The 18660-nt window shown below is 54.2% G+C and overlaps 1 protein-coding gene across 1 annotated transcript; it reads right to left on the bottom strand.

Moving 5' to 3' along the window:
- Positions 1 to 1622: 1622 nt before the first annotated feature.
- Positions 1623 to 17487, bottom strand: LOC119111134 (protein timeless homolog). Its single transcript, XM_037234963.1, has 13 exons — positions 17407 to 17487; positions 16810 to 16937; positions 16291 to 16444; positions 15777 to 15957; positions 15279 to 15413; positions 14048 to 14143; positions 13676 to 13839; positions 13024 to 13141; positions 11901 to 12047; positions 6526 to 6638; positions 5004 to 5136; positions 4517 to 4671; positions 1623 to 1806 (listed from the first exon to the last, which is right to left on the bottom strand). Exons 2-13 carry the CDS (start codon positions 16922 to 16924, stop codon positions 1623 to 1625), a joined length of 1695 nt encoding a protein of 564 aa, XP_037090858.1. The 5' UTR covers positions 16925 to 16937; positions 17407 to 17487.
- Positions 17488 to 18660: the final 1173 nt, after the last annotated feature.

The following is an 18660-nucleotide window of genomic DNA, read 5'->3' as shown; positions in this document are numbered from 1 at the left end:
GCCGGCGGCGGTCGAGACGCGCCGTCCCGCCGCCCCGCCGCCTGCCGAGCGGGAGGGGACGTCAGCCAGTCAGCCGGCGGTTCGGCTCGGGGCGGGGGTCCGAGCGGAGCCACAGCTGGGATTATGGGGTAAGGGCTGCGGGCAGTGAAGGACGGCCGGTCCAGGTGTCGGGCCTGCTGCGCGTCCAGGAGCCTGCGATGGTGCGTAACTGGGGCTGAGAATTCAAAGCACTTTCTAGAGCTGCAGGAATTTGGATCCTCGGATAGGTGGTATCGGATTCGGATTCGGATTCGAAAATCAAATATATTTGAGTATTTGCATCGAAATGTTAAGTTGATATCATGCAATTAAAAGGAGGGCGGGCAACTCATTTCGGTACAGAGCCAACATTCACGTGGTGCATTCGGATTAGCTGCGGGAGATATGGACTCAGACGGCCTTTAATACACCTGATCACGGGTTTAAACGATAGTTTTCAGGATGCGGTGTGCTATTTGAGCATCTAAGATTCGAACACTCATTCAGTATCCGAATCCTTGCCTTTAGGAATCCAGGATTTGCAGCATGCGGGTCTAATCGAATCCTGCCAATCCCAATCCCAAGCCCTCGTCACGAGACCGTGACGTCAGCGCCCTGCCCCGCCGGTGAGGCCGGTCGCACGCGGCGCGCCAAATGGACGCGTCAGCTCCGGCGGCGCGCGGCGCCGACGACTCAAAGGGGAGTTCTGAACGAGACACGGCCGGAATCACCCGATGACGGTGAATGGGCCGTGCGGCGAGGACGCGCCGTCCGCAAAACTCGCCGGACATTCAAACTCGCGATGTTTTGGAACATGGAAAAACCGGCTCGGCAGTATGAACCAACGCCTGCAGGCATATTTTTAAAGGCTGGCGGCTTCACAAGAACACTTTATCATCAACCAGCTGGATTTCCTCCTCGCTACAGGGAACCACGCCCTCCAAAATCCCCTCTTTGTTGAAGCAGTCTGCAGTATGTCGAAAGGAAAGGATCGAACAAAACTAATGAAGCTTGAAACAGTCCATTAGATCGACAGTCCAGACGTATCGTTTCGTCTACTGTGACATGAGCTGTACTTCCCGAGCTCAATCTCCGAACCATGACATAACGAACGGCCCAGGCCTGAGTTCGCTGGACTATTGCTGAGTCAAATGACCATAAATATAACACGCCTGAATTGGAATCGAGCAGACACGCGACTGTGTTATGCCGTTACCGTCACTGTCGTCATGTCAGGTAGGTTCTCTCATGTTCACACATTTGCCGCATTCGAGGCGCAGAAAAATTTACACCACAGAAAATGTTCTGTTTCGTCACGTCTTAGCGCTTAAATCGTGTTTGAGAGACTGACATTAAGCGTAAGCTCTACATATAAGACAGTGCCGTTGCCAGAAGTTTCGACACAAACCTTTACCTAAATCACACCCGGCTTGATTGCGCTACTATCGTTCTAAATCGCGCGAGGAGATTTTCCACAAAGCCCATCTTTCACAAGTGTCCACAAGTTGGTCGATTAGAAAACTGAAATGTCAGCGGCACAGTTGCAGTTCGGACGGGCCAATCAGAGCAGTTTCTCAGCGTCCAGCATCCGTCAAGTTAGCACGTCACAGCACCGTCGGCAGCGGAGCGAAGGTTAGACGATCGAGGAGCAGCGTACCTGGCCGCCGTCCGCGGCTCTTCTTCTTGGCCTTCCGCTTCTGCTTGACGACGATCCGCCCGCCGCCGGAGAACTTCTCCAGCAGCTTGATGAAGACGTGAGTGGTTTCCACCAGGTCAGTCAAAAACTTCCTGCACGGAGCGAAAGAAGTGAGATCCCCATGCATCTGTCTCATCTGGCTGCACAAAACGGCGGCAAATATGAAAATACATCACAAAAGCACTCATATAAGTAGCCAAACAGCAAAAATCTCCAGGTAAAACCCATCTGAACCTGTCTGGCATCTGGAAGGAATCCTGTCGTGGTGTTGAGGATAACTAATCAAAATCAATCATTTCAAGCAATAACTTTTGCATAAAATCAAGAGGAATAAAGTTAAATCGGAAATGATAAACGAAGGCAACGGCAGGGCCAAAATCCACCGTATTTCCGACAGGAAAAAGGTTCAAAGTCGGTCTTTAAGCCCACTCAATCACGCTTAAGATTGAAAACCGCTTCTGGCGGATTGGCTCCGGTGCGGCCGCCGTAGCCGGGATGAGCAAATATGGAAACGTAATCGCTCCTTTGATGGCAGCGGCGGGCTGCCGGGTGCTGATCGCCTCAATTCTGTCACAATGCCGCGCCGTCTGGCAACTCCGACAAAAACACTGCTGATGATTTCTTTTCTCCCGAAGCACGGTTCCGCGCTAGCCGGGGACGTCTTGACGGCGCTTTCATCTGGAGCGACGCGAACAAATAAAACTTCCGTGAAGGGTACTAGAGGCCGGACCAAGAGCATGCCCGACTCTTGTCTTAGGTTCAGAGTTTGGGCCGTTGCCATAGCACGTTCTGGGAGTAAGAGTGGAGTAAACTGTTGACTAGACCCGCCATACATGAACAGCAGGGTGTTCAACTCGCGCCCCGCATTTAATCCCGTGAGGATGCGGCATCGCCCCCTCCCCCCTCCCCCTCCCCTACCCTAAACTGTGGAGGGCCGCAGACACACAGTCAACTTTTCCACACAGCTGGGTTAACCGCGGAGGGTGAATGTGTCCACATTCCACGTTTTGGGACGAACCGCCAATGAAAAGTCTCGCGGTAACTAAGCGGGTGCCATCGTGCCGATAACGACGATGAGACGACACAACTGATCAGAGCTGAAATAAGCCGGCTGGATGCAACCGCTCGTCGGAGATTTGTATAACTACCTTAAGGGGCTTTCGCGCAGCCAATTCAGCGCGGCCGCGTCTGTGTGCGACGCGAATGTGTTTTATAGAACAGGAGCCCGCCAAGATCTCCCACATTGAAACGGGAGATCACGGCCAGGTGGTGGGGAGCAGGCTAGTCGCATCACTGATATATGCTGAATAGTTAATGCAATGGCATAACCAAGATAGCCTGGCAAAGGTCAGCCTACTAAACTTGCAACGCGTTATTAGCGTCCAGACGGCGCAGATGCGGGGGAGTGGCGCCCCGAGCCGACGGCTGCGGCACTAATCAAACGGGGGCAATTTGCGGCCGGTTACCATGGCCAATCCTCCTCGGCCGCACAGTGCTGGCGACTCACAGTGGACCGCCGGCCGGTACAGCTCTCACACCACGGGAGTAGGGCCGGAGCGACCCGGCCGTGGGGCGGCCAATAGCTGTCGGGGCATCCTCAGACAGTCGGCCCATCCAGGCCGATTTGCATCAGACGGCGGCAATTTACCATTTATGGTGGGCGTCTAGGAAAGATCCATTTCAGCCGCTCCCAATACGGCCGCACAGCCGGCGAGGCTCTCTTCAGACCTGATAATGAACACTCCACGTCCGTCACGGCCGTTCAACACCTGACAGAGACGCCGCCGCAGGCGCGGCGGGCGGGCCACGCCGGTGGCGGAGCCGTGTCGTGCCGCGAGCGTCCACGGCCGGCGCGGCCGGTCGGGCCACGCGCAACGTGCGCGTCGCGCAAACAAGCGCCGGCTGCGCGGCTGACCTCCGTACGGCCGCACACTGTTGGGCGGCCGACCTCCGTGCGGCCGCGCCCTGTTGGGCGGCTAACCGCCGGACCGGACACATCCGGTCACTTGTTTAAGAGGCGGGCCGGCCGAGCAAGCGTGCGTGCAGCAGCCGGCTGCTTTACCGGCCGGCTGCAACTTAATCCAATCCGTAGAGATATTGCGCCGGCCCGGAGGATACGTAATTTACGCCTCCCATAAAAATACGGCGCCCGGCCGCCGATCGTGTTTTCCTAACGACCCGATCCAATTCGATGCAAGTTAGGCGCCGGGAACACAATTTATGGCGCTGATATTGGTGCTGGTGGCGCGTTATTAGCGCACGCACGGCAGTCGGTCGAGACTCCCGCGAAGCTCGGAGGTGACACACGCACGCACCGCCCCAGCAGGTTCGACAGCGACGGCGCAAGCCCGGCTCAGCGCCGCACAGGCTCCGTCTCGGCTATGCAAAGCCCATAAGCCGGACAGGATGGAGCGCGTGACATTAGCCGAAAGTCTGTGAGACAGGGATACAGCACGAGCGTGCGCCTGCATATTCGTCACCAGCGCAGGAAAGCACCGTTCGCTGCTGCACGTAGCACAGCCGGTCGCATATGATAACGGAACGGGATCACCCATCAGGTCAAATGGAGCTGGACAGACCCCGCGCGCGGTCACCGCCCACAATCCATGACAGACCCTCCCCGCACGTGTCCGGCCCGTATCTGCCGTCCACACGCACCTCGGAGTGCGAGCAGCTGCGGAAGCCGTAAACAAAGTCAAACTCCCCACCGCCGGCGCCGGCCCGGTTTAATTAATTAGCCCGGTGCCGAGTGGCGGCCGCCGGCGGTCGGCCGCCGGCGGTCGGCGCGGCGCGGCTCCGTACCGGCTCATCTTGACGGGGCTGTACTGGCAGAGCAGCACATACAGCAGCTCGCGGTACTCAGGCATGTAGAACAGGTTGGACTTAAGCACGCGAGACGCCTCGCGGCACGCGTCGTCGGCGCTCGCGTCCATGTGCTGGATGGTGAAGAGCAGCTCCTGCCGACGGGGTGGGGCGGGCGTCAGCTGGCGGCGCGCTCATCACGGGGGCTTCGCGGAGCAGACGGCGCTGGGGGTGGCGCGCGTCTGGCAACCGGGCGCGTCTGGCAACCAGACGCGGGTTATGCCGGCGATCCGCACCGCGAAGCATGTGAAGGCCATCAGATGTGAGTAGTCCGGCTAGCGCGATTCTCGTACAATATGGGTCAAAAGGTCCACGATTCGAGATAGAGCTAACGACTAAAAGCTCGTGCGCCCGCACCTTCACTCCTCATCATAAATTAACGGCGTGAAGAACGAGCATTCCTAGCTTCACGAGATCATCCGCGTACCTGGTAGGCTCTCAGGGCAAGATGGGCGCGCTTGGACCAAATCTTGATCTTGCGCTTTTCGGCCGTCATCATCTCCAGGTGCGACTCCAGCTGCGTCTGGATGTAGTGGAACATGGAGACGGACAGCGTCTCACTGCAGACGGGCACGGAGCCGAGGTGAGTAATCGGCCAGACGCACGAGTGTCGCCTGCACTGGCATTACTGCCGGCCTGGCGGAGCTAGAGTCTGGAGTAAACGCAATACTTACAGGAAGGCTCAAGTCCCAGCATACTTCTCTTTATCCCCCCCCCCCCGCGTCTACGAGATGAGCTTCAGGCGCGGTACAATGGGATACAACAATGACCAAGTTGCGGAGTAGCTAGTATTTGATGAGTATGACTTTTCGGTAATCATTTCTCGACTAAAACTACCTGGAACCCAACTACGTTATAGGCAACAATAAAAACGGCACGCTGACAGCACGGGGGAGGTAATATTTAGGCATGATTGCGGGACACCGAAATATCCTGAAGCATTTGCATTGTAAGCTATCCCAAAAACATGTGCCAGCCATTTCCACTATCAAATGCGCAATAACTTGTCCACCAACGTTCGTAGCTGCAAGCAGCTCTCAGCAATCACTTTTATCTACAAACATCCCCTACTTCAAAACAACAGGTTGAGGCAGGGCATAATCATATGACCTACTTAAAACACCTTACCTCACTTTATGAATTTTCATGGTGAAAACAACCGACCTTCGATACACCAGGAGGCCCTGATGAAACGGAGGTCCCAAACAATCATCAGGATATACGGGAGAACACTCGTCGTTTCAAGGCGGTGTTCATAGCCATGAGCACTGTAGCGTGTCAGGCAGTGCTCCGAAACAAACTGCCTCATTTGGCACTTTGTCGGAGGCGTCGTCTCATAACTTCATGACCAAGACCACTATCCTAATCAACGTCTGATGACTTCGAAGAGCTAATCATGAATCACCCCCAGAAAAAAACCAGGAGATCACGGCCCTTATCTCTAAGGTCGCAGATACATGAGTTCTTATGTTCACAATTATTGATTTTAATCGAACTTATTTAAAGAAAACAGCGTTCAAGGCTCTTCTTCCTTGTATCTTCTATTTTGTATCACGATACATCATATTAAACGCATGACGTCCTGATACGTTTTAGAATCTCAAGCATTTTGCGCAAGGCCTTGGTAACAAGGCTACGGTGCTGTTTCGGAATTGAGTCCAACTATCGGGCTTTAGGGAGACACCCAAAGCTAAGAGTCTGCCTCGATGCATTTGAATGAGTATTTTTACCGACAAATTTATCCAACACTATCCTGGTCGATATATTTGGCGGGATTGGTACCGTACATGAACTTATTAGCTCTTCTATTCAAAGATTCGGGTGATTCAGGGCATGAAGTGGGCCGTCTACCTTCAGCTGAAATTCGCCAGTTGTAGAAAGGGCATCATTCAATCCGTTACAGGACCGATCCGAAAGAGGGCAGGAACACCAGACTACGCGGCACCCACCTGATTCTGTCCACGCGGAAGTGATGGTGTCGGTTGAACTCCATGAAGAACTTGACTGCCCACATGTAGTAGGACTCGTCGTGCGCCTGCGCCTTGGCTCTGGCCAGGTCATCCTGGAACAGGGTTGACCTGTTTGATCTAGTTGAACTATTTGGCAGCAGCCACGGGCAGCGTGCACCCCGCAAGACAGTGCTCCCGGCAGAACGTCCGGAATACTTTCGAACTGATCCCATTCCGTGATGGGCTGATTGCTGATGATGCAGTCAGTCTTCAGTGTTTGTTTCCTACGTCCAGCCTGCATGCTAACGAGTCCAAAAGGACATATATTGTGCCGTCGGGCCCCAAACTAAATTTCTCAATGCGCCATTTTGAACGTTCCAAAAATTCGTTCTAGAAGCACTTGCACGACTGGCGAGGGTATTCAACGCCGGCCTCATCCCTCAGTTCCCGCAATCAGATCTCCTAGCCAATCAGATTCTTCCCCGGGCATGTTAGTAGTTTGAATGGCTGTTTCCGCATCCATCTCAAATGCTGCGCGTTTCACCAAACTGTGCACATGGCGCAAGGCATTCACGAAATGGCATTTCCGCGTCGGGTATTTGGCACTCCGGCCGACTGCTGTCCACTGCCTGCCCGCACCTGGCCCGGCCGGGCGAAGGCCAACGGCTAAATGTTATCTCAGTAACACGCGGCGGGCAGGGGACGCAAATGCCTCTAAAGCCTTATAGTGACGAGATGTGTGCGCGCATGGGCTGGCGCCGTCAAAGAATTCACGCTCCCACGGAGACATGGCTTCAGCGGTGCTTGTCCTTGTATATTTTACTTAGAACCGGTTACATAACTACCGAAACGTCAGCCGCAATAGCCATATAATCGTCTGAAGTTTTACTTCTCCGCTGGCTGGCAGTGTCTGCCCGCAAGCCGCTCCCTGCTTCCATACACCGTGTACGTGAATCACCTGGTGCTTGCCTTCACCCACGCGACGTTCAACTTATCTCCCACGCCGATATCAAAAGCGGCTTCGAAGCCATCATTCTGAGCGCCGTCATCAGCCGCTGCAGCATCCCGCACATAAGCGATCCTCCAGGTGCGGAGCTCCCGCTCCCCGCCGTCAGCCTGCGACGCTCTCCGCCCGGCCAGCCGTCGGCGGCGCGGGCGGGGGCGGCGGTCGGGCCGTCCCCGGCCGGCCGATCGCGGCCGTGTTTAATTCAGGAGGCGCCGAGTGGCGGGTTCCGGCGGGCGTCCGACACGGCCGAGGGCCGCCGCCGACGCTAACGCGCGGAGGATTCGGCTCCGATTGGAGCCCAACAGAGCGCCACCCGTCACGCTGATGGGTCGCGGAGCGCCGCCGGCCGTCCGGGGTTAATCGGCGCCGCCTCAGGGCGCCCGAGACGGGCGGCGGAGGCGGCGGCGGCGGCGCGGAGAAGCCTCCACGAACGCCGCGTCATCGACCGACTGTCGGGCGCCAACGCCGCTCCAGAATTTGTGCCTCGAAGTTTGAGGTCTGAGTTTTTCGCTGCGTGATGCGGTCAGCACACCAGCGAGGACAAAGTACGCCATCGCGTGGGTTGAGGCCAGGCGCCCCAATGCGGCACTAATTTGTTGATGTATATGCGTCTAACCGGATTGCGAAGACCGAGCGACCGCGGGTGGCGCATCGCCAATGCGCTGCCGAGCTGTATCAAGAGCAGTCTTAGCTTTTTACTCATAGCAGATGATGGCGCAGACGGCCAAGAACCATGCCAATCAGGCGATATGTTAACCAACACCGCTGCCCGATATTTCGCCAACTTCGGCGGCTTATGGTGCGTTTCTGTAAGACCCTGGCGATCTCACATCCCATGCGTTAGAACAACAATTCTAAAACAGGACGGCAGCCCTGTGCGTGATCTGTAGCTTCATATCGTTATTCCGCGGTGCGTCTTAAGGTCGATCAGCCAGGTTCGGTCAACCAAGGTCAAACCACATTTTTTGTCTTCGAAGCCCTTTATAATCCTCAGACTAAAGCCGACTCATTTTAGTGAAGGAATGCTACTATTTCAGGAATTATAGCTTGAAACTTCTCAGTTGGGTTAACGACCTCCAATATACCAGACGGTGCTAGTTAAACGACGTTCTAGAGTACGAGCACAGCTCGAAATATTGAGTACCGTAAATGCAATCGCAATATAGCCCTAAAACGCCGTTTAACCAGCACCTCCTGGTGTAATGAAATGCGCCAACTCATGATAAGAACTTTAAACACCTAATGCCGAAAAAACAGGAGCTGAAGGCCTTTTTTCTTATATTGAATGCCGCTACTTACCTTCAAGGGGCAATGGAAGGGCACCCGGGGTCATCTTAAGTTCTTCCATGAAAGTCAACTAGAATGATATCGCGTATGCGCAGTCAATACACCACGATGGCATGAGTGCACTGTGAATGGTCCAATAATACTATGGGTGGCATTCGACAACTGACTTGACGCGACACTGATCTTGAATAACGCCCGCATCGCCATACAGTTATTTCAATAATTTGATTTATATGTCAATCTGACGCCGATATCGATATCTGATATGGCATGGCCTTGATCCCGTTAGTCTTAGCGAAAGTCGAGATTCGTTGCTACTCTGCGCACTCAGAACGATTGGATAAGCAGATCCAGTGCACACGGAACTCGGCACCCATTGCGGAGGGCCGATTTCCCACACTTTCGCCGGAAACCGTCTTGAGAACCAGAAACAGTTCAGCGACCCTAAATCTTTGAACAGATTGGAGATTAACGTAACGAACTAAAGGAAGCGAGGACAAACGGGAGCTCGCTGTGTGTACCGACTGCAGCCGACTGAAGCGCCAGGTGCAGAGACTGCCGGGATATCCGAGGTCCTCGCCGTTGGGCAGTCACTGCTGGGTGGCAGACGTGACGTGACGTCACTGCTGGGCGGCAGACGTGACGCTGTGTGATCAACCAAATCGAAGCGACCTGCGTGAACGCTGGTGCTCCGGACGAGTGACCGGGTAACAAACACGCGGATGTTTTGAGCGCCTTCTCGGCTGCGTGATGTCGTCGGCCACTACAGAATCAGTGATGCAACAGTCGTTTTGCACCGCAGACTAGTTTGCTAAGACCCGATATCATGTTGCGTCAGAATGGTAGGCCTCTGGAAGCGCACACGCGCTTTCAAATGGCATTCAGATGCATAAGAACCAGAGTGTCTGCGTGGTACGCTTAAATGGGTCGCACAATCATGGTTTTACACAACATCCCGCATCAAACATATTCTACGGGACTCTTAAAACACAAACATGGTGTGTACGTCGAGGGAGAAAACTCATTCCCGTGAATGTGTCATGACAAATTAGGAGGATCGTTAATTTTGTCCTCAATCCATGAGCTGATGAATTGAGGATGGATTTGATCAACAATGGAGCATGAATAGCAACGAACCAATGCAGGAACGCCTAAGCCTTAGACTACTACACGGAGGACGTAGACTTCGACGCATTTCAAAGAATGGCAAAAATATGAAAGTTCTAGCGATATCACCCAGATCGGCACGCCCCACACTGGCATGAAGCGTTGGTGCGAGCATTCGCGAAAGCATATTCGCGTCCAAGAACAACCGCATCGACTTGTCTTGATAACACGAAATATACTGGTTTCGATTCATGACACCAACATAGGTCACGATTATCTACCACTCACGCTGGTACGGGCCCTGGAAATTTACTGGCGGCAGCCATTCAGAGAGTTGGGAAAATGAACCCTTCCTAGGCAAGTCACGACCGCTGTGTAAATTAACTGCGGTCGGCACGGCCAGCGCTGTCAGGCAATGTATTTATGGCAGAAAGTTCAGAGTTGTAACAGGCGATGACACTTGCCAACGCTTTGGTCCCGCACATCCCCTTAGCCCATCCTCACAATTGCAGCGCTCTTGGATTGTTTTGATAATCTTCTGAGTGCTTCCGGCGCTGAGTGCCTCACTCGGAAGATCACACGACACCATATGCAAACCATAACCACCCCTTAAGCTTAATCCTGAGTTGCTTTGCATAACGAACAGCCATCCAGCGACGTTTACTTGCTCCCAGCACATACGGTTCACCACGCAATATTGAGGTACACGAAGGCAGAACCAGAGAAGGTTTAGCTGAAGTTGCGGGCATGGCAACCCAATCAATTGGCAAATCCGGCAGAGCAGCACGCGTGAAAACAACGGCAACATACAACTACACCAAGTAACTACCAGAACGAGCAATCTATCCACAGAATCCCAGCGCTCCCGGAGCATCAATAGCGAGGAACAATGCACGAACGCCTGAGCCGCGGCACAATGGTCCGCGCCGTCAGATCCGTCCTCCCGCCTCTGTGGACAGCTCCGCTGGCTGGTGTGGAGCAGAGCAGTCAGCCCAGACCATAAAACACGCGCCTCGTCCGGCGGCGGCGCGCGTGAAAGGCCACAAACGCGTCCGTTATCTGGGGCCGACAGCATCGGCTGAGCGAGAGCGGCGCCGGCTGGGCCGCGCGCGCCTCGCGCTCCATCCCGGCGGTGGGGCGCGTCGTCCCACCTCGCCACCCGGTTCGGCGCCGGCCGATCGTTAGAGTGCTATTCAGGCGGCGGTCGGGTGGGAAATCCGGCCGTTGGCGGACGTCCGGCGGTCGATCCGGTCCCGGTGACCTGGCACCGCGGGGCTCCGGCGACCGACGCCCGGTCCGGCCCATCCCGGATACAGGTGCTCATCGGGCTACGGCCCCGCCAGCCTCGACCCAACCGCCACCGGCGGCGGGGCGGGACGACGCGTCGCTTCCCGCTACCACCCCACGGTGCGCGCGGGTGGGGCCGTACTACCGTGGCAGTCTGGGATCGTGCCCTCGGCCGGCGGCGGGACACGAGCGAACCCATCACGTCCGGTCCGACCGACCAGTCCTCCTAGGCAGCACCGGGCTTGACACAGTCCATCGGGGCTGCGGTGTATGTACGGAGCATGCTGCTTGTTCTCAGAACTGCGGCTCAAGATCGAATGTTATTACTTACCGAGGGCGAAGATTGACAATCTCTTGGAAATTCCAGTCAATGAAGACCACCACTCGAGTTCAGAAAGCGTCAGGAGATTGTCCAGTGCGCGTCACTTCAGACCACTCGACGCAAACCGACGATTACTTCGTAGAACATGGCAGGCCGCCCGCACCAGCCTCGCCGCAGCAGCATTTGTGAAGCCCCAAGATCACTTAGTGATGTCCCACGTCAAGCAAAACCCTGGCGAAACTCGTCTCATCTCATCTCGAAGTCAATCAGGAGGGCACATTACCCTGATGTGACTTCGGCCCACCCGCCGCGGCGCTCACCCCGCCGTTTCTGCCCGACCTCGTCGCACCGCCCGCTGGCACTCACCTTGACGTTGTACATGAGCTTGTTGTAGGCGCCGGTGAGCAGTTCGGCGCAAAACTGCTTGAGGAACAGCCGGATGGTGAGCATGGAGCGGCGCGTCGTCTCGCCGTCAGCCAGCGGCTGTCGGTTCTTCGGCGTCTTGCGCGGCACCTGCCGAGGCGGTCGGCGGTCAGCGGTCTGCGGTCAGCGGTCAGCAATCAGCGGTCAGCGGTCAGCGGTCAGCGGCCAGCGGCCAGCGGTCAGCGGCCAGCGGCCAGCGGCCAGCGGTCAGCGGTCAGCGGTCAGCGGTCAGCGGCCGGCGGCCAGCGGCCAGCGGTCAGCGGTCAGCGGTCGGCGGCCAGCGGTCAGCGGCGAGCAGCCAGCGGCCAGCGGTCAGCGGTCAGCGGTCGGCGGCCAGCGGTCGGCGGCCAGCGGTCAGCGGCGAGCAGCCAGCGGCCAGCGGTCAGCGGTCAGCGGTCAGCGGTCAGCGGTCAGCGGTCAGCGGTCAGCGGTCAGCGGTCAGCGGCCAGCCGGGATCGCAGCACCGACCGCGTCAGTCGGGAGCGCGAGCTCGGCGGGGAATCGGTCGCCAACGCGGGACCGGCCGGGACCTAGCCATGAACGGTTAGCCGTTAGTCGGGGAGGCGACGCCGGTCGGGAGTCGGTCTGAACACAGGCTCGGCCGTACCAATCATCGGCACAGCTGGGTGCCTTCAGTGGGGAGTTATTGAGGAGCATAAGCGATCTTCACCGGCTGGCGGCGGCCGTGGTCAGCCGGCCGGCGCCGTCGCCGCTCACCACGGAGGTCGGGTCGGGGCGGGGGCGGGTCGGCAGCAGTGGTGAAGTTCCGAACCGAAACGGCTCGAGTGCCACTGTCACCGCCGCAGGTCATGCCGCATCCGACACCCAGATCCCAGGCGACCGCGCCGCCCGGGCACAATCTCATCTGGCCCGCACGCGTCGGCGTCGATGCGGCAGTCGAGGCGTGACCGATCGACGGGAGCGCTGTATGCCGCGCCGACAGCACTCAGTCACCGCCACGGCTGGCGCGGCACGCGCGCCTGCCGCGGTCCGCGGCAGCTCGCGTCCAGGCGCGCCCGCCCGGCCGACGGCGCCAGAGCCGGTGCGCCGGCCAACCGGCACCAACCTTCTCCTTGTCGAACGACAGCTCGTTGATTTGCGCCAGCGGGCGGTGGTAGATGAGGTCGCGGTCGCTGATGGAGGTGATGTTCTTGACGGTGAACGTGCCGCCGAAGCGCGTGTGCCTGCGGCGGCGGGGCGCATGGCGTCACGGGGCGCGGAACTGCACTGGCCTGTGTCGGCGCGGGACGCCTGTGACCCGGTATGCCCCTTCCTCCCTCCCTGCCCCCAGTGGTCGGTGTCGGGTGGGTGGGGTAAGCACACGCTCAGCTATGTGCGGGTTGCATCCACGACACACAGAGCAGATAAGCGCCGCCAACGAGCACTGGACAGATAAAAACAAGGCGAATCTTACACTCGCAAACGCAACGGAGGTGCACATCGTGCAACACTCCGGGACGCTGGAATGTGACAGCTTTCGCCGTGGATTGCCACATCACCTGCATCACAAATGATTTTCGACACCAGCTGACTTGATTAAAATGCGCGCCTTCATTTCGCAAGCGACAAAGAGGATAAGGCAGAATCGATGCTATTCATGATCCGATCACAGCACGCTCGACAGCCTCAGGTAAAAACAAATCGCGGAAAAATGATCAGAAACTGCTGATGTCAACCGCACGGCCGCTACGGCCGCAATCGCTGTCCGACAGTATTACCGCACGCTGGCGAGCTTGCGCATCTGGCTCCGCTTGGCCTCCTGCTCCAGCCGCCGGAGCTGCTCCAGCTCCTGGATGTCTTTCTCGCGCTCCTGGTGGCTCCTGGCGGCGCCAGAGCGCGCTAGCTGCTTGGCATCCTGCTCCCGCAGCATCAGCGACACCACCTGGCGGTCAGAGCACGCATCTCAGCCTGCTGAAATCCCCACCACCGGTCTGTGACAAAAACAAGCCTCTTAAACGGCTCCACCTTCCCCAGTCGTTTTCCAGCCGTTTTCAAGCCTTTTTCCGGTCCATTTTTCCAGTTCCAGTCGTTTTCAGCACGCAGCACCCAAAGAGACACTGACATTCTTCGAGGCACCTCTGTAAATTTACCTCCAGGATGTGGATGCAGAGATGCTGTTCATCGTCCGACTGAGCGATGAATAGGATGATGTCGTCCAGACCAGCCAGGTGCATTCCCCAGAGCACCTGCGAGAACACAGCAGGCGCCAGTGTAACATCACACTCGCAGTGCACGCCCACTGCAGGGCTAATGCATAGGCAAACACAATTATGACCTACCTTGCTAATTACTGTAGTCAGCCTATAGAGCACCTAGGTTTCTTCTACAGCCTAGAAATGAACTCTTCTTGTCCCTAACAACACTTTTCCTTTTGTTCGCCGTTTGCTCTTTTCGTCGCATTTCGCCAGCAAAGTTGTGGGTCCAAGATGTGCGAATACCGGAATAAATACTCGTTTTCTTGGGGCTTGCACACTAGGGCGTACAAGCCCTATTCGCTTTACCTTGAAGCAAAGCCTTGCGATGAGACGAGAATCTTGCAAACCTTGCGAAGCGACGAGAATGCGCAAAAGTTTAGAATGTTTACAGGACCATTGTATGCAGCTCATCAAAAGCAAAATGACAATTCCCTTGTTGTTTTGCAACAAAACAATGTTACATAACAAACAAAACGACAGTAACGCGCGCTGCTCGATCAACTAACGGTGTAGACGCTGTTCTAAAATTGTCCGCCTGTGCTTTTTTGCTACGGGACTCTGCACATAATAATGACTAATCCCCTGAGCTCCTGTATCCAGAAGGGCGTAAAGCATGTTCCTATCATCTTGGCATTGATTTGTATGCAGTTACGATTTTCACAACGGTTCATACGGACGGTAGCATTGCCATTGCAAAGTCGGGAGCATTTTCGTGGTTCGCCCGCTCCCACAAGGACTTCTCCAGAGCACTCCCGTGGAAGCAACAAAGCGCTTATTCCCATATACGCGATCCGCCCAGCGGCGCTCATCCCCTGATAGGCGATAAAATACGCAAGTGGCATACACTAGCTCATGACATATGGAGCACAGACGTCCACACCATATAGACCATAAAACGTCTCCCAACACGACGCCTTAACACAGAATGGCACGCCCTCCAGAACAGGTATCACGAATCATAACCATCTGCCCCATCACGAGTGAAGGTGCCACAAGACCCACACCTGCCGCGCGGCGGATCACTGGCACGGTCCTGGCGCACTATCGCGCCGTCCACCGTCCATCGGGATCACTGACCTGACCGCGGGCAGACGCCGCGGCGCGCCCCCGCGGCGGGGTCACTGACCTGGTCGTGTACGCTGGCGTCGTCGTCGGTGCGCTTCTCAGCGGCCGGGTTGGCCGGGATGTTGAGCACGTTCCTCACCAGGATGAGGACGCGCTCGATCATGAGACGGTCGTCCTCCATCCTGTGCTCCCAGTCCTGACCAGACACGCGCCAGCTCATGTGATGCCGGCAGCACGCGACGCGCTTCGTCACTGACGAGCGAGCAAGCGTCGGCTCAGAAGGCACACTTGCTAAAGGAAGGGTAGACATTGCTAAGGTGAAGAAGACTTGCATTTTTGGCACAGAGCTGGCCAACACTCAAGGCTCTTATTTCAGCACATAGTCACATCTCTGAGACTGAGAGCACAGGTTTCATGTTTCTTACTGTTGATGAGGCACGGCCCTAGCACACTATGGTATCTGCTTCATTTTGACATCGAACAAATGTGATTGATATATGATTACACAGATAAATAGGATAAATAGGATAAACTTTGGACCTTTCACCCAACAACTAACCTTCTCCAGAAGTGATGTCATCTTGGCAGCAAGTACAGACCAGAACACCTTGTCACTGAAAGCCTCTTTGTATGACTGCAGGTACTGGATCACCTCCAGGTAGAAGCGACGGGAGACCCTCTCTCCAGGGAGCTCCTCTTCATAGAGAATCAGTGCTGGAGTGGTCAAATTTACCAGGAGTCTGTAAGAGAGCATTGATGCATGATCACCACTTCTAACACTGAGGAGACATCAACACAAGAGGCATGGAGTAAACAGGGTTTTTCAAATGTGTGCAAGGCACAGGTTACATGCGTGAAACTGCTACACTGCTTGATCACGTCCAATAATAGAAATGCTTCTTACCTCTGAAGAGGCTCCAAGCAGGATGATAGTATGGGACGAAATATTGTGGTATGTTAAACACATGTGATGCATGGTAAAATAACATGTAGGTGTACCAAATGAACTATGCAATGAATTTTTCAGGAATCTCAGAATATAGGCACATCAAGTGTGAGTTAAAATAGCTTACCTCAGGGTGACATCCAACAATTCAGTATCATTGGAATGGTGTTTGATAATGGGGATCAAATCTTTCACAACCACCTTAGTTTCACCAAGGGCTCTTCGGATTTCATGGTTTTCATCATCTCTTCTCAAGAATCTCACCAGATCCTTCACACATTCTGAAAACATGTTTCAGTTTCTGAAAATGGGGCCTTCCACAAATAATGGATGCTGGTGTACATGATAATATACCAGGAAGGAAAATAGAAATCATCTATAATCATCAGTGTAAATCACCATCATCATCTAGAAATCATCTATAGAAAGGCTTCGACAAGTTGGGGTATCACTGCAAGCTGAAAGTCAATTGGGCCTTAAATGTATCAATATTACAACCATAGGCAGTCATGCTGAAGTCTGAAAATTCCCATAGATAATGGAACTGGTCTATCTTTAATTCTCATTGATACAGCCAGACAGTGGTCCAGATCATGAGGGCAAGCCATTCAATACAAATCTGACAACATGCATACACAATTCATACCAATGCACTCTGGCTCCTTCTGATATTTTCCAGTTGCATCATCCAGGTACCCAAGGCTGTTGCAGGTTGCTGACAGGTCAGCCATCAGTAGCGGATCAATAGTAAATGCAGCCATGGTAGGAAATTTTCTGAAAAAAGAATGAAGAGCATGTCTTGGTAACATATGCATAAACAGATATTCAATCATCTGTCTTGCCAAAGATATGCAACATCAGCATGACTGTCACTGATATGCTCTGGTAGGCATATGCCAAGCTGGGAAGATAATAGTTCAGATGTTGCATGTTTCAAAAGATAAAGCATGCTATACCAACACAAAAAACAAAAAATGTTCTGAGTGTCAAGAAACCTGCTAACCATATAGCAAATATGCCAGTTCATTTCAGGCTTAAAGGTGATCAATACCTTCTTAAATTTGTTAATTGTGGAAATACAGAAAGAAAAAATATCCAACCATTGTGAAAACCTCCAAATACAAAAGGTGAATGACTTTGGGTGCACACATCTAACAGAACACTGTTATGACTGTAATGTGAGATCTTTGAGCTCACTCAAAACAATTTTAACATTATTGGGTTCCCCTACTTAACAACTTACATTATAGGGGTTTACAGGCATTTTGCATTTGCAGATTCCCATTCACAGTAGATGCACCACAATGAATGGGCTAATTTCATACATCAGGAATAATGCAATGTATAAGAACCATGTACTGCCTCTGGAACAATAAATTGTACCTGGAACAATAACCTGTATCTGGAACAATACACTATCTGGTACAAGCCACTATAGATGGAACAATACGCTGCGTCAACAGCGATACACAATATCACGAACAACGTGCTGTCAGGAACGATGCAGGGTACTGGGAGCAACACACTAAATCGGGAACAATGTACTGGATCGGAAACAATATGTCGCATCCCACACAGCAAACTGCATGGTGAACCTGACAATTGGTGACATATATCTGCTCAATAGTTTCCACATACCCAACCCGCAAGCCGCCTATATCCACCCACCCCAGCTCGCAGCGCGCACGGAATCTACGCCACCTCAGCGAGCGGCCCAACAATTCCAATGTGACGCACCCAACAAGTGTTTTGTCTTTCCCGCCGTAATTCCGCGCGAAAATAATACAGGGCTGACCACTTATAGTTTACATTCCCGCTAGTGACAGCTTTAAGCCAATGAGAATACAGACCAAGGCGAGAAGAAATGCTAATTTCACCTAAGTTGACAGTGGAAGCCGAAATCGAAAACAGTGCGAAGTGAGCTGCCCGTACCCCGTGAAGTATCCCTTCATTAAATAGATAAAAGTATTGTAAAAGTCTTGACAGTGTCGCGGCGTCAGAAGCTGGGCAAACATGCCCTCGTTTCTTGGCTGTAATAGGCTCCCGAGACCCTGCAACATATTTGCAGTATTCCATGCGCGTAATTCTTGCGCTCAGGTATGGGATGAGTGAACGTCTTCAGAGGCGGATCCAGGGGGGGGGGGGGGGACAGGCCATATGGCCCCTTGGCTCTTGGGCCCCGACGGAGCCCATAGGCTCAGGCATAGGCATAAACATAGGCTCATAGCCGGCCTAGGCATAAACATCAGGCATAGGCATAAACATAGGCTCATAGACGCAGTTTTTTAACACGAAACTCAACCAAATTTGACGTCTTTGGGCTTCCAGGCGACCAAGAGCAATCGTAAGCAAAGGCGAAAGGCCGACGAACAAACAACAGTAATTATTTGCCGACTGAGAGCGAGGCGATTTAAATTGCTTAAGGTCGTTACGTTGTCCAGATACGCTACGCTGTTTCTGGGGTCCTGCATATCTATTGCAGAGTAAACCAGATCGT

Source organism: Pollicipes pollicipes, unplaced genomic scaffold (genome assembly GCF_011947565.3).
Source record: "Pollicipes pollicipes isolate AB1234 unplaced genomic scaffold, Ppol_2.1 Scaffold_7261;HRSCAF=8764_pilon_pilon_pilon, whole genome shotgun sequence".
Lineage (NCBI taxonomy): Eukaryota > Metazoa > Arthropoda > Thecostraca > Pollicipedomorpha > Pollicipedidae > Pollicipes > Pollicipes pollicipes.
Note: the sequence above shows the minus strand (reverse complement) of the source record. Positions and strands in the feature narration are given on the sequence as shown.

What these genes read in the sequence shown, in the direction of transcription:
- LOC119111134 (XM_037234963.1), bottom strand. Translation starts at nt 16,924, where the DNA reads ATGGCTGCATTTACTATTGATCCGCTACTGATGGCTGACCTGTCAGCA. An exon ending in TCTGCATCCACATCCTGGAG is followed by an intron (nt 13,840 to 14,047) that starts GTAAATTTACAG and finishes TCTGACCGCCAG; the next exon opens with GTGGTGTCGCTGATGCTGCG. An exon ending in TTGCCCTGAGAGCCTACCAG is followed by an intron (nt 4,672 to 5,003) that starts GTACGCGGATGA and finishes CCCCGTCGGCAG; the next exon opens with GAGCTGCTCTTCACCATCCA.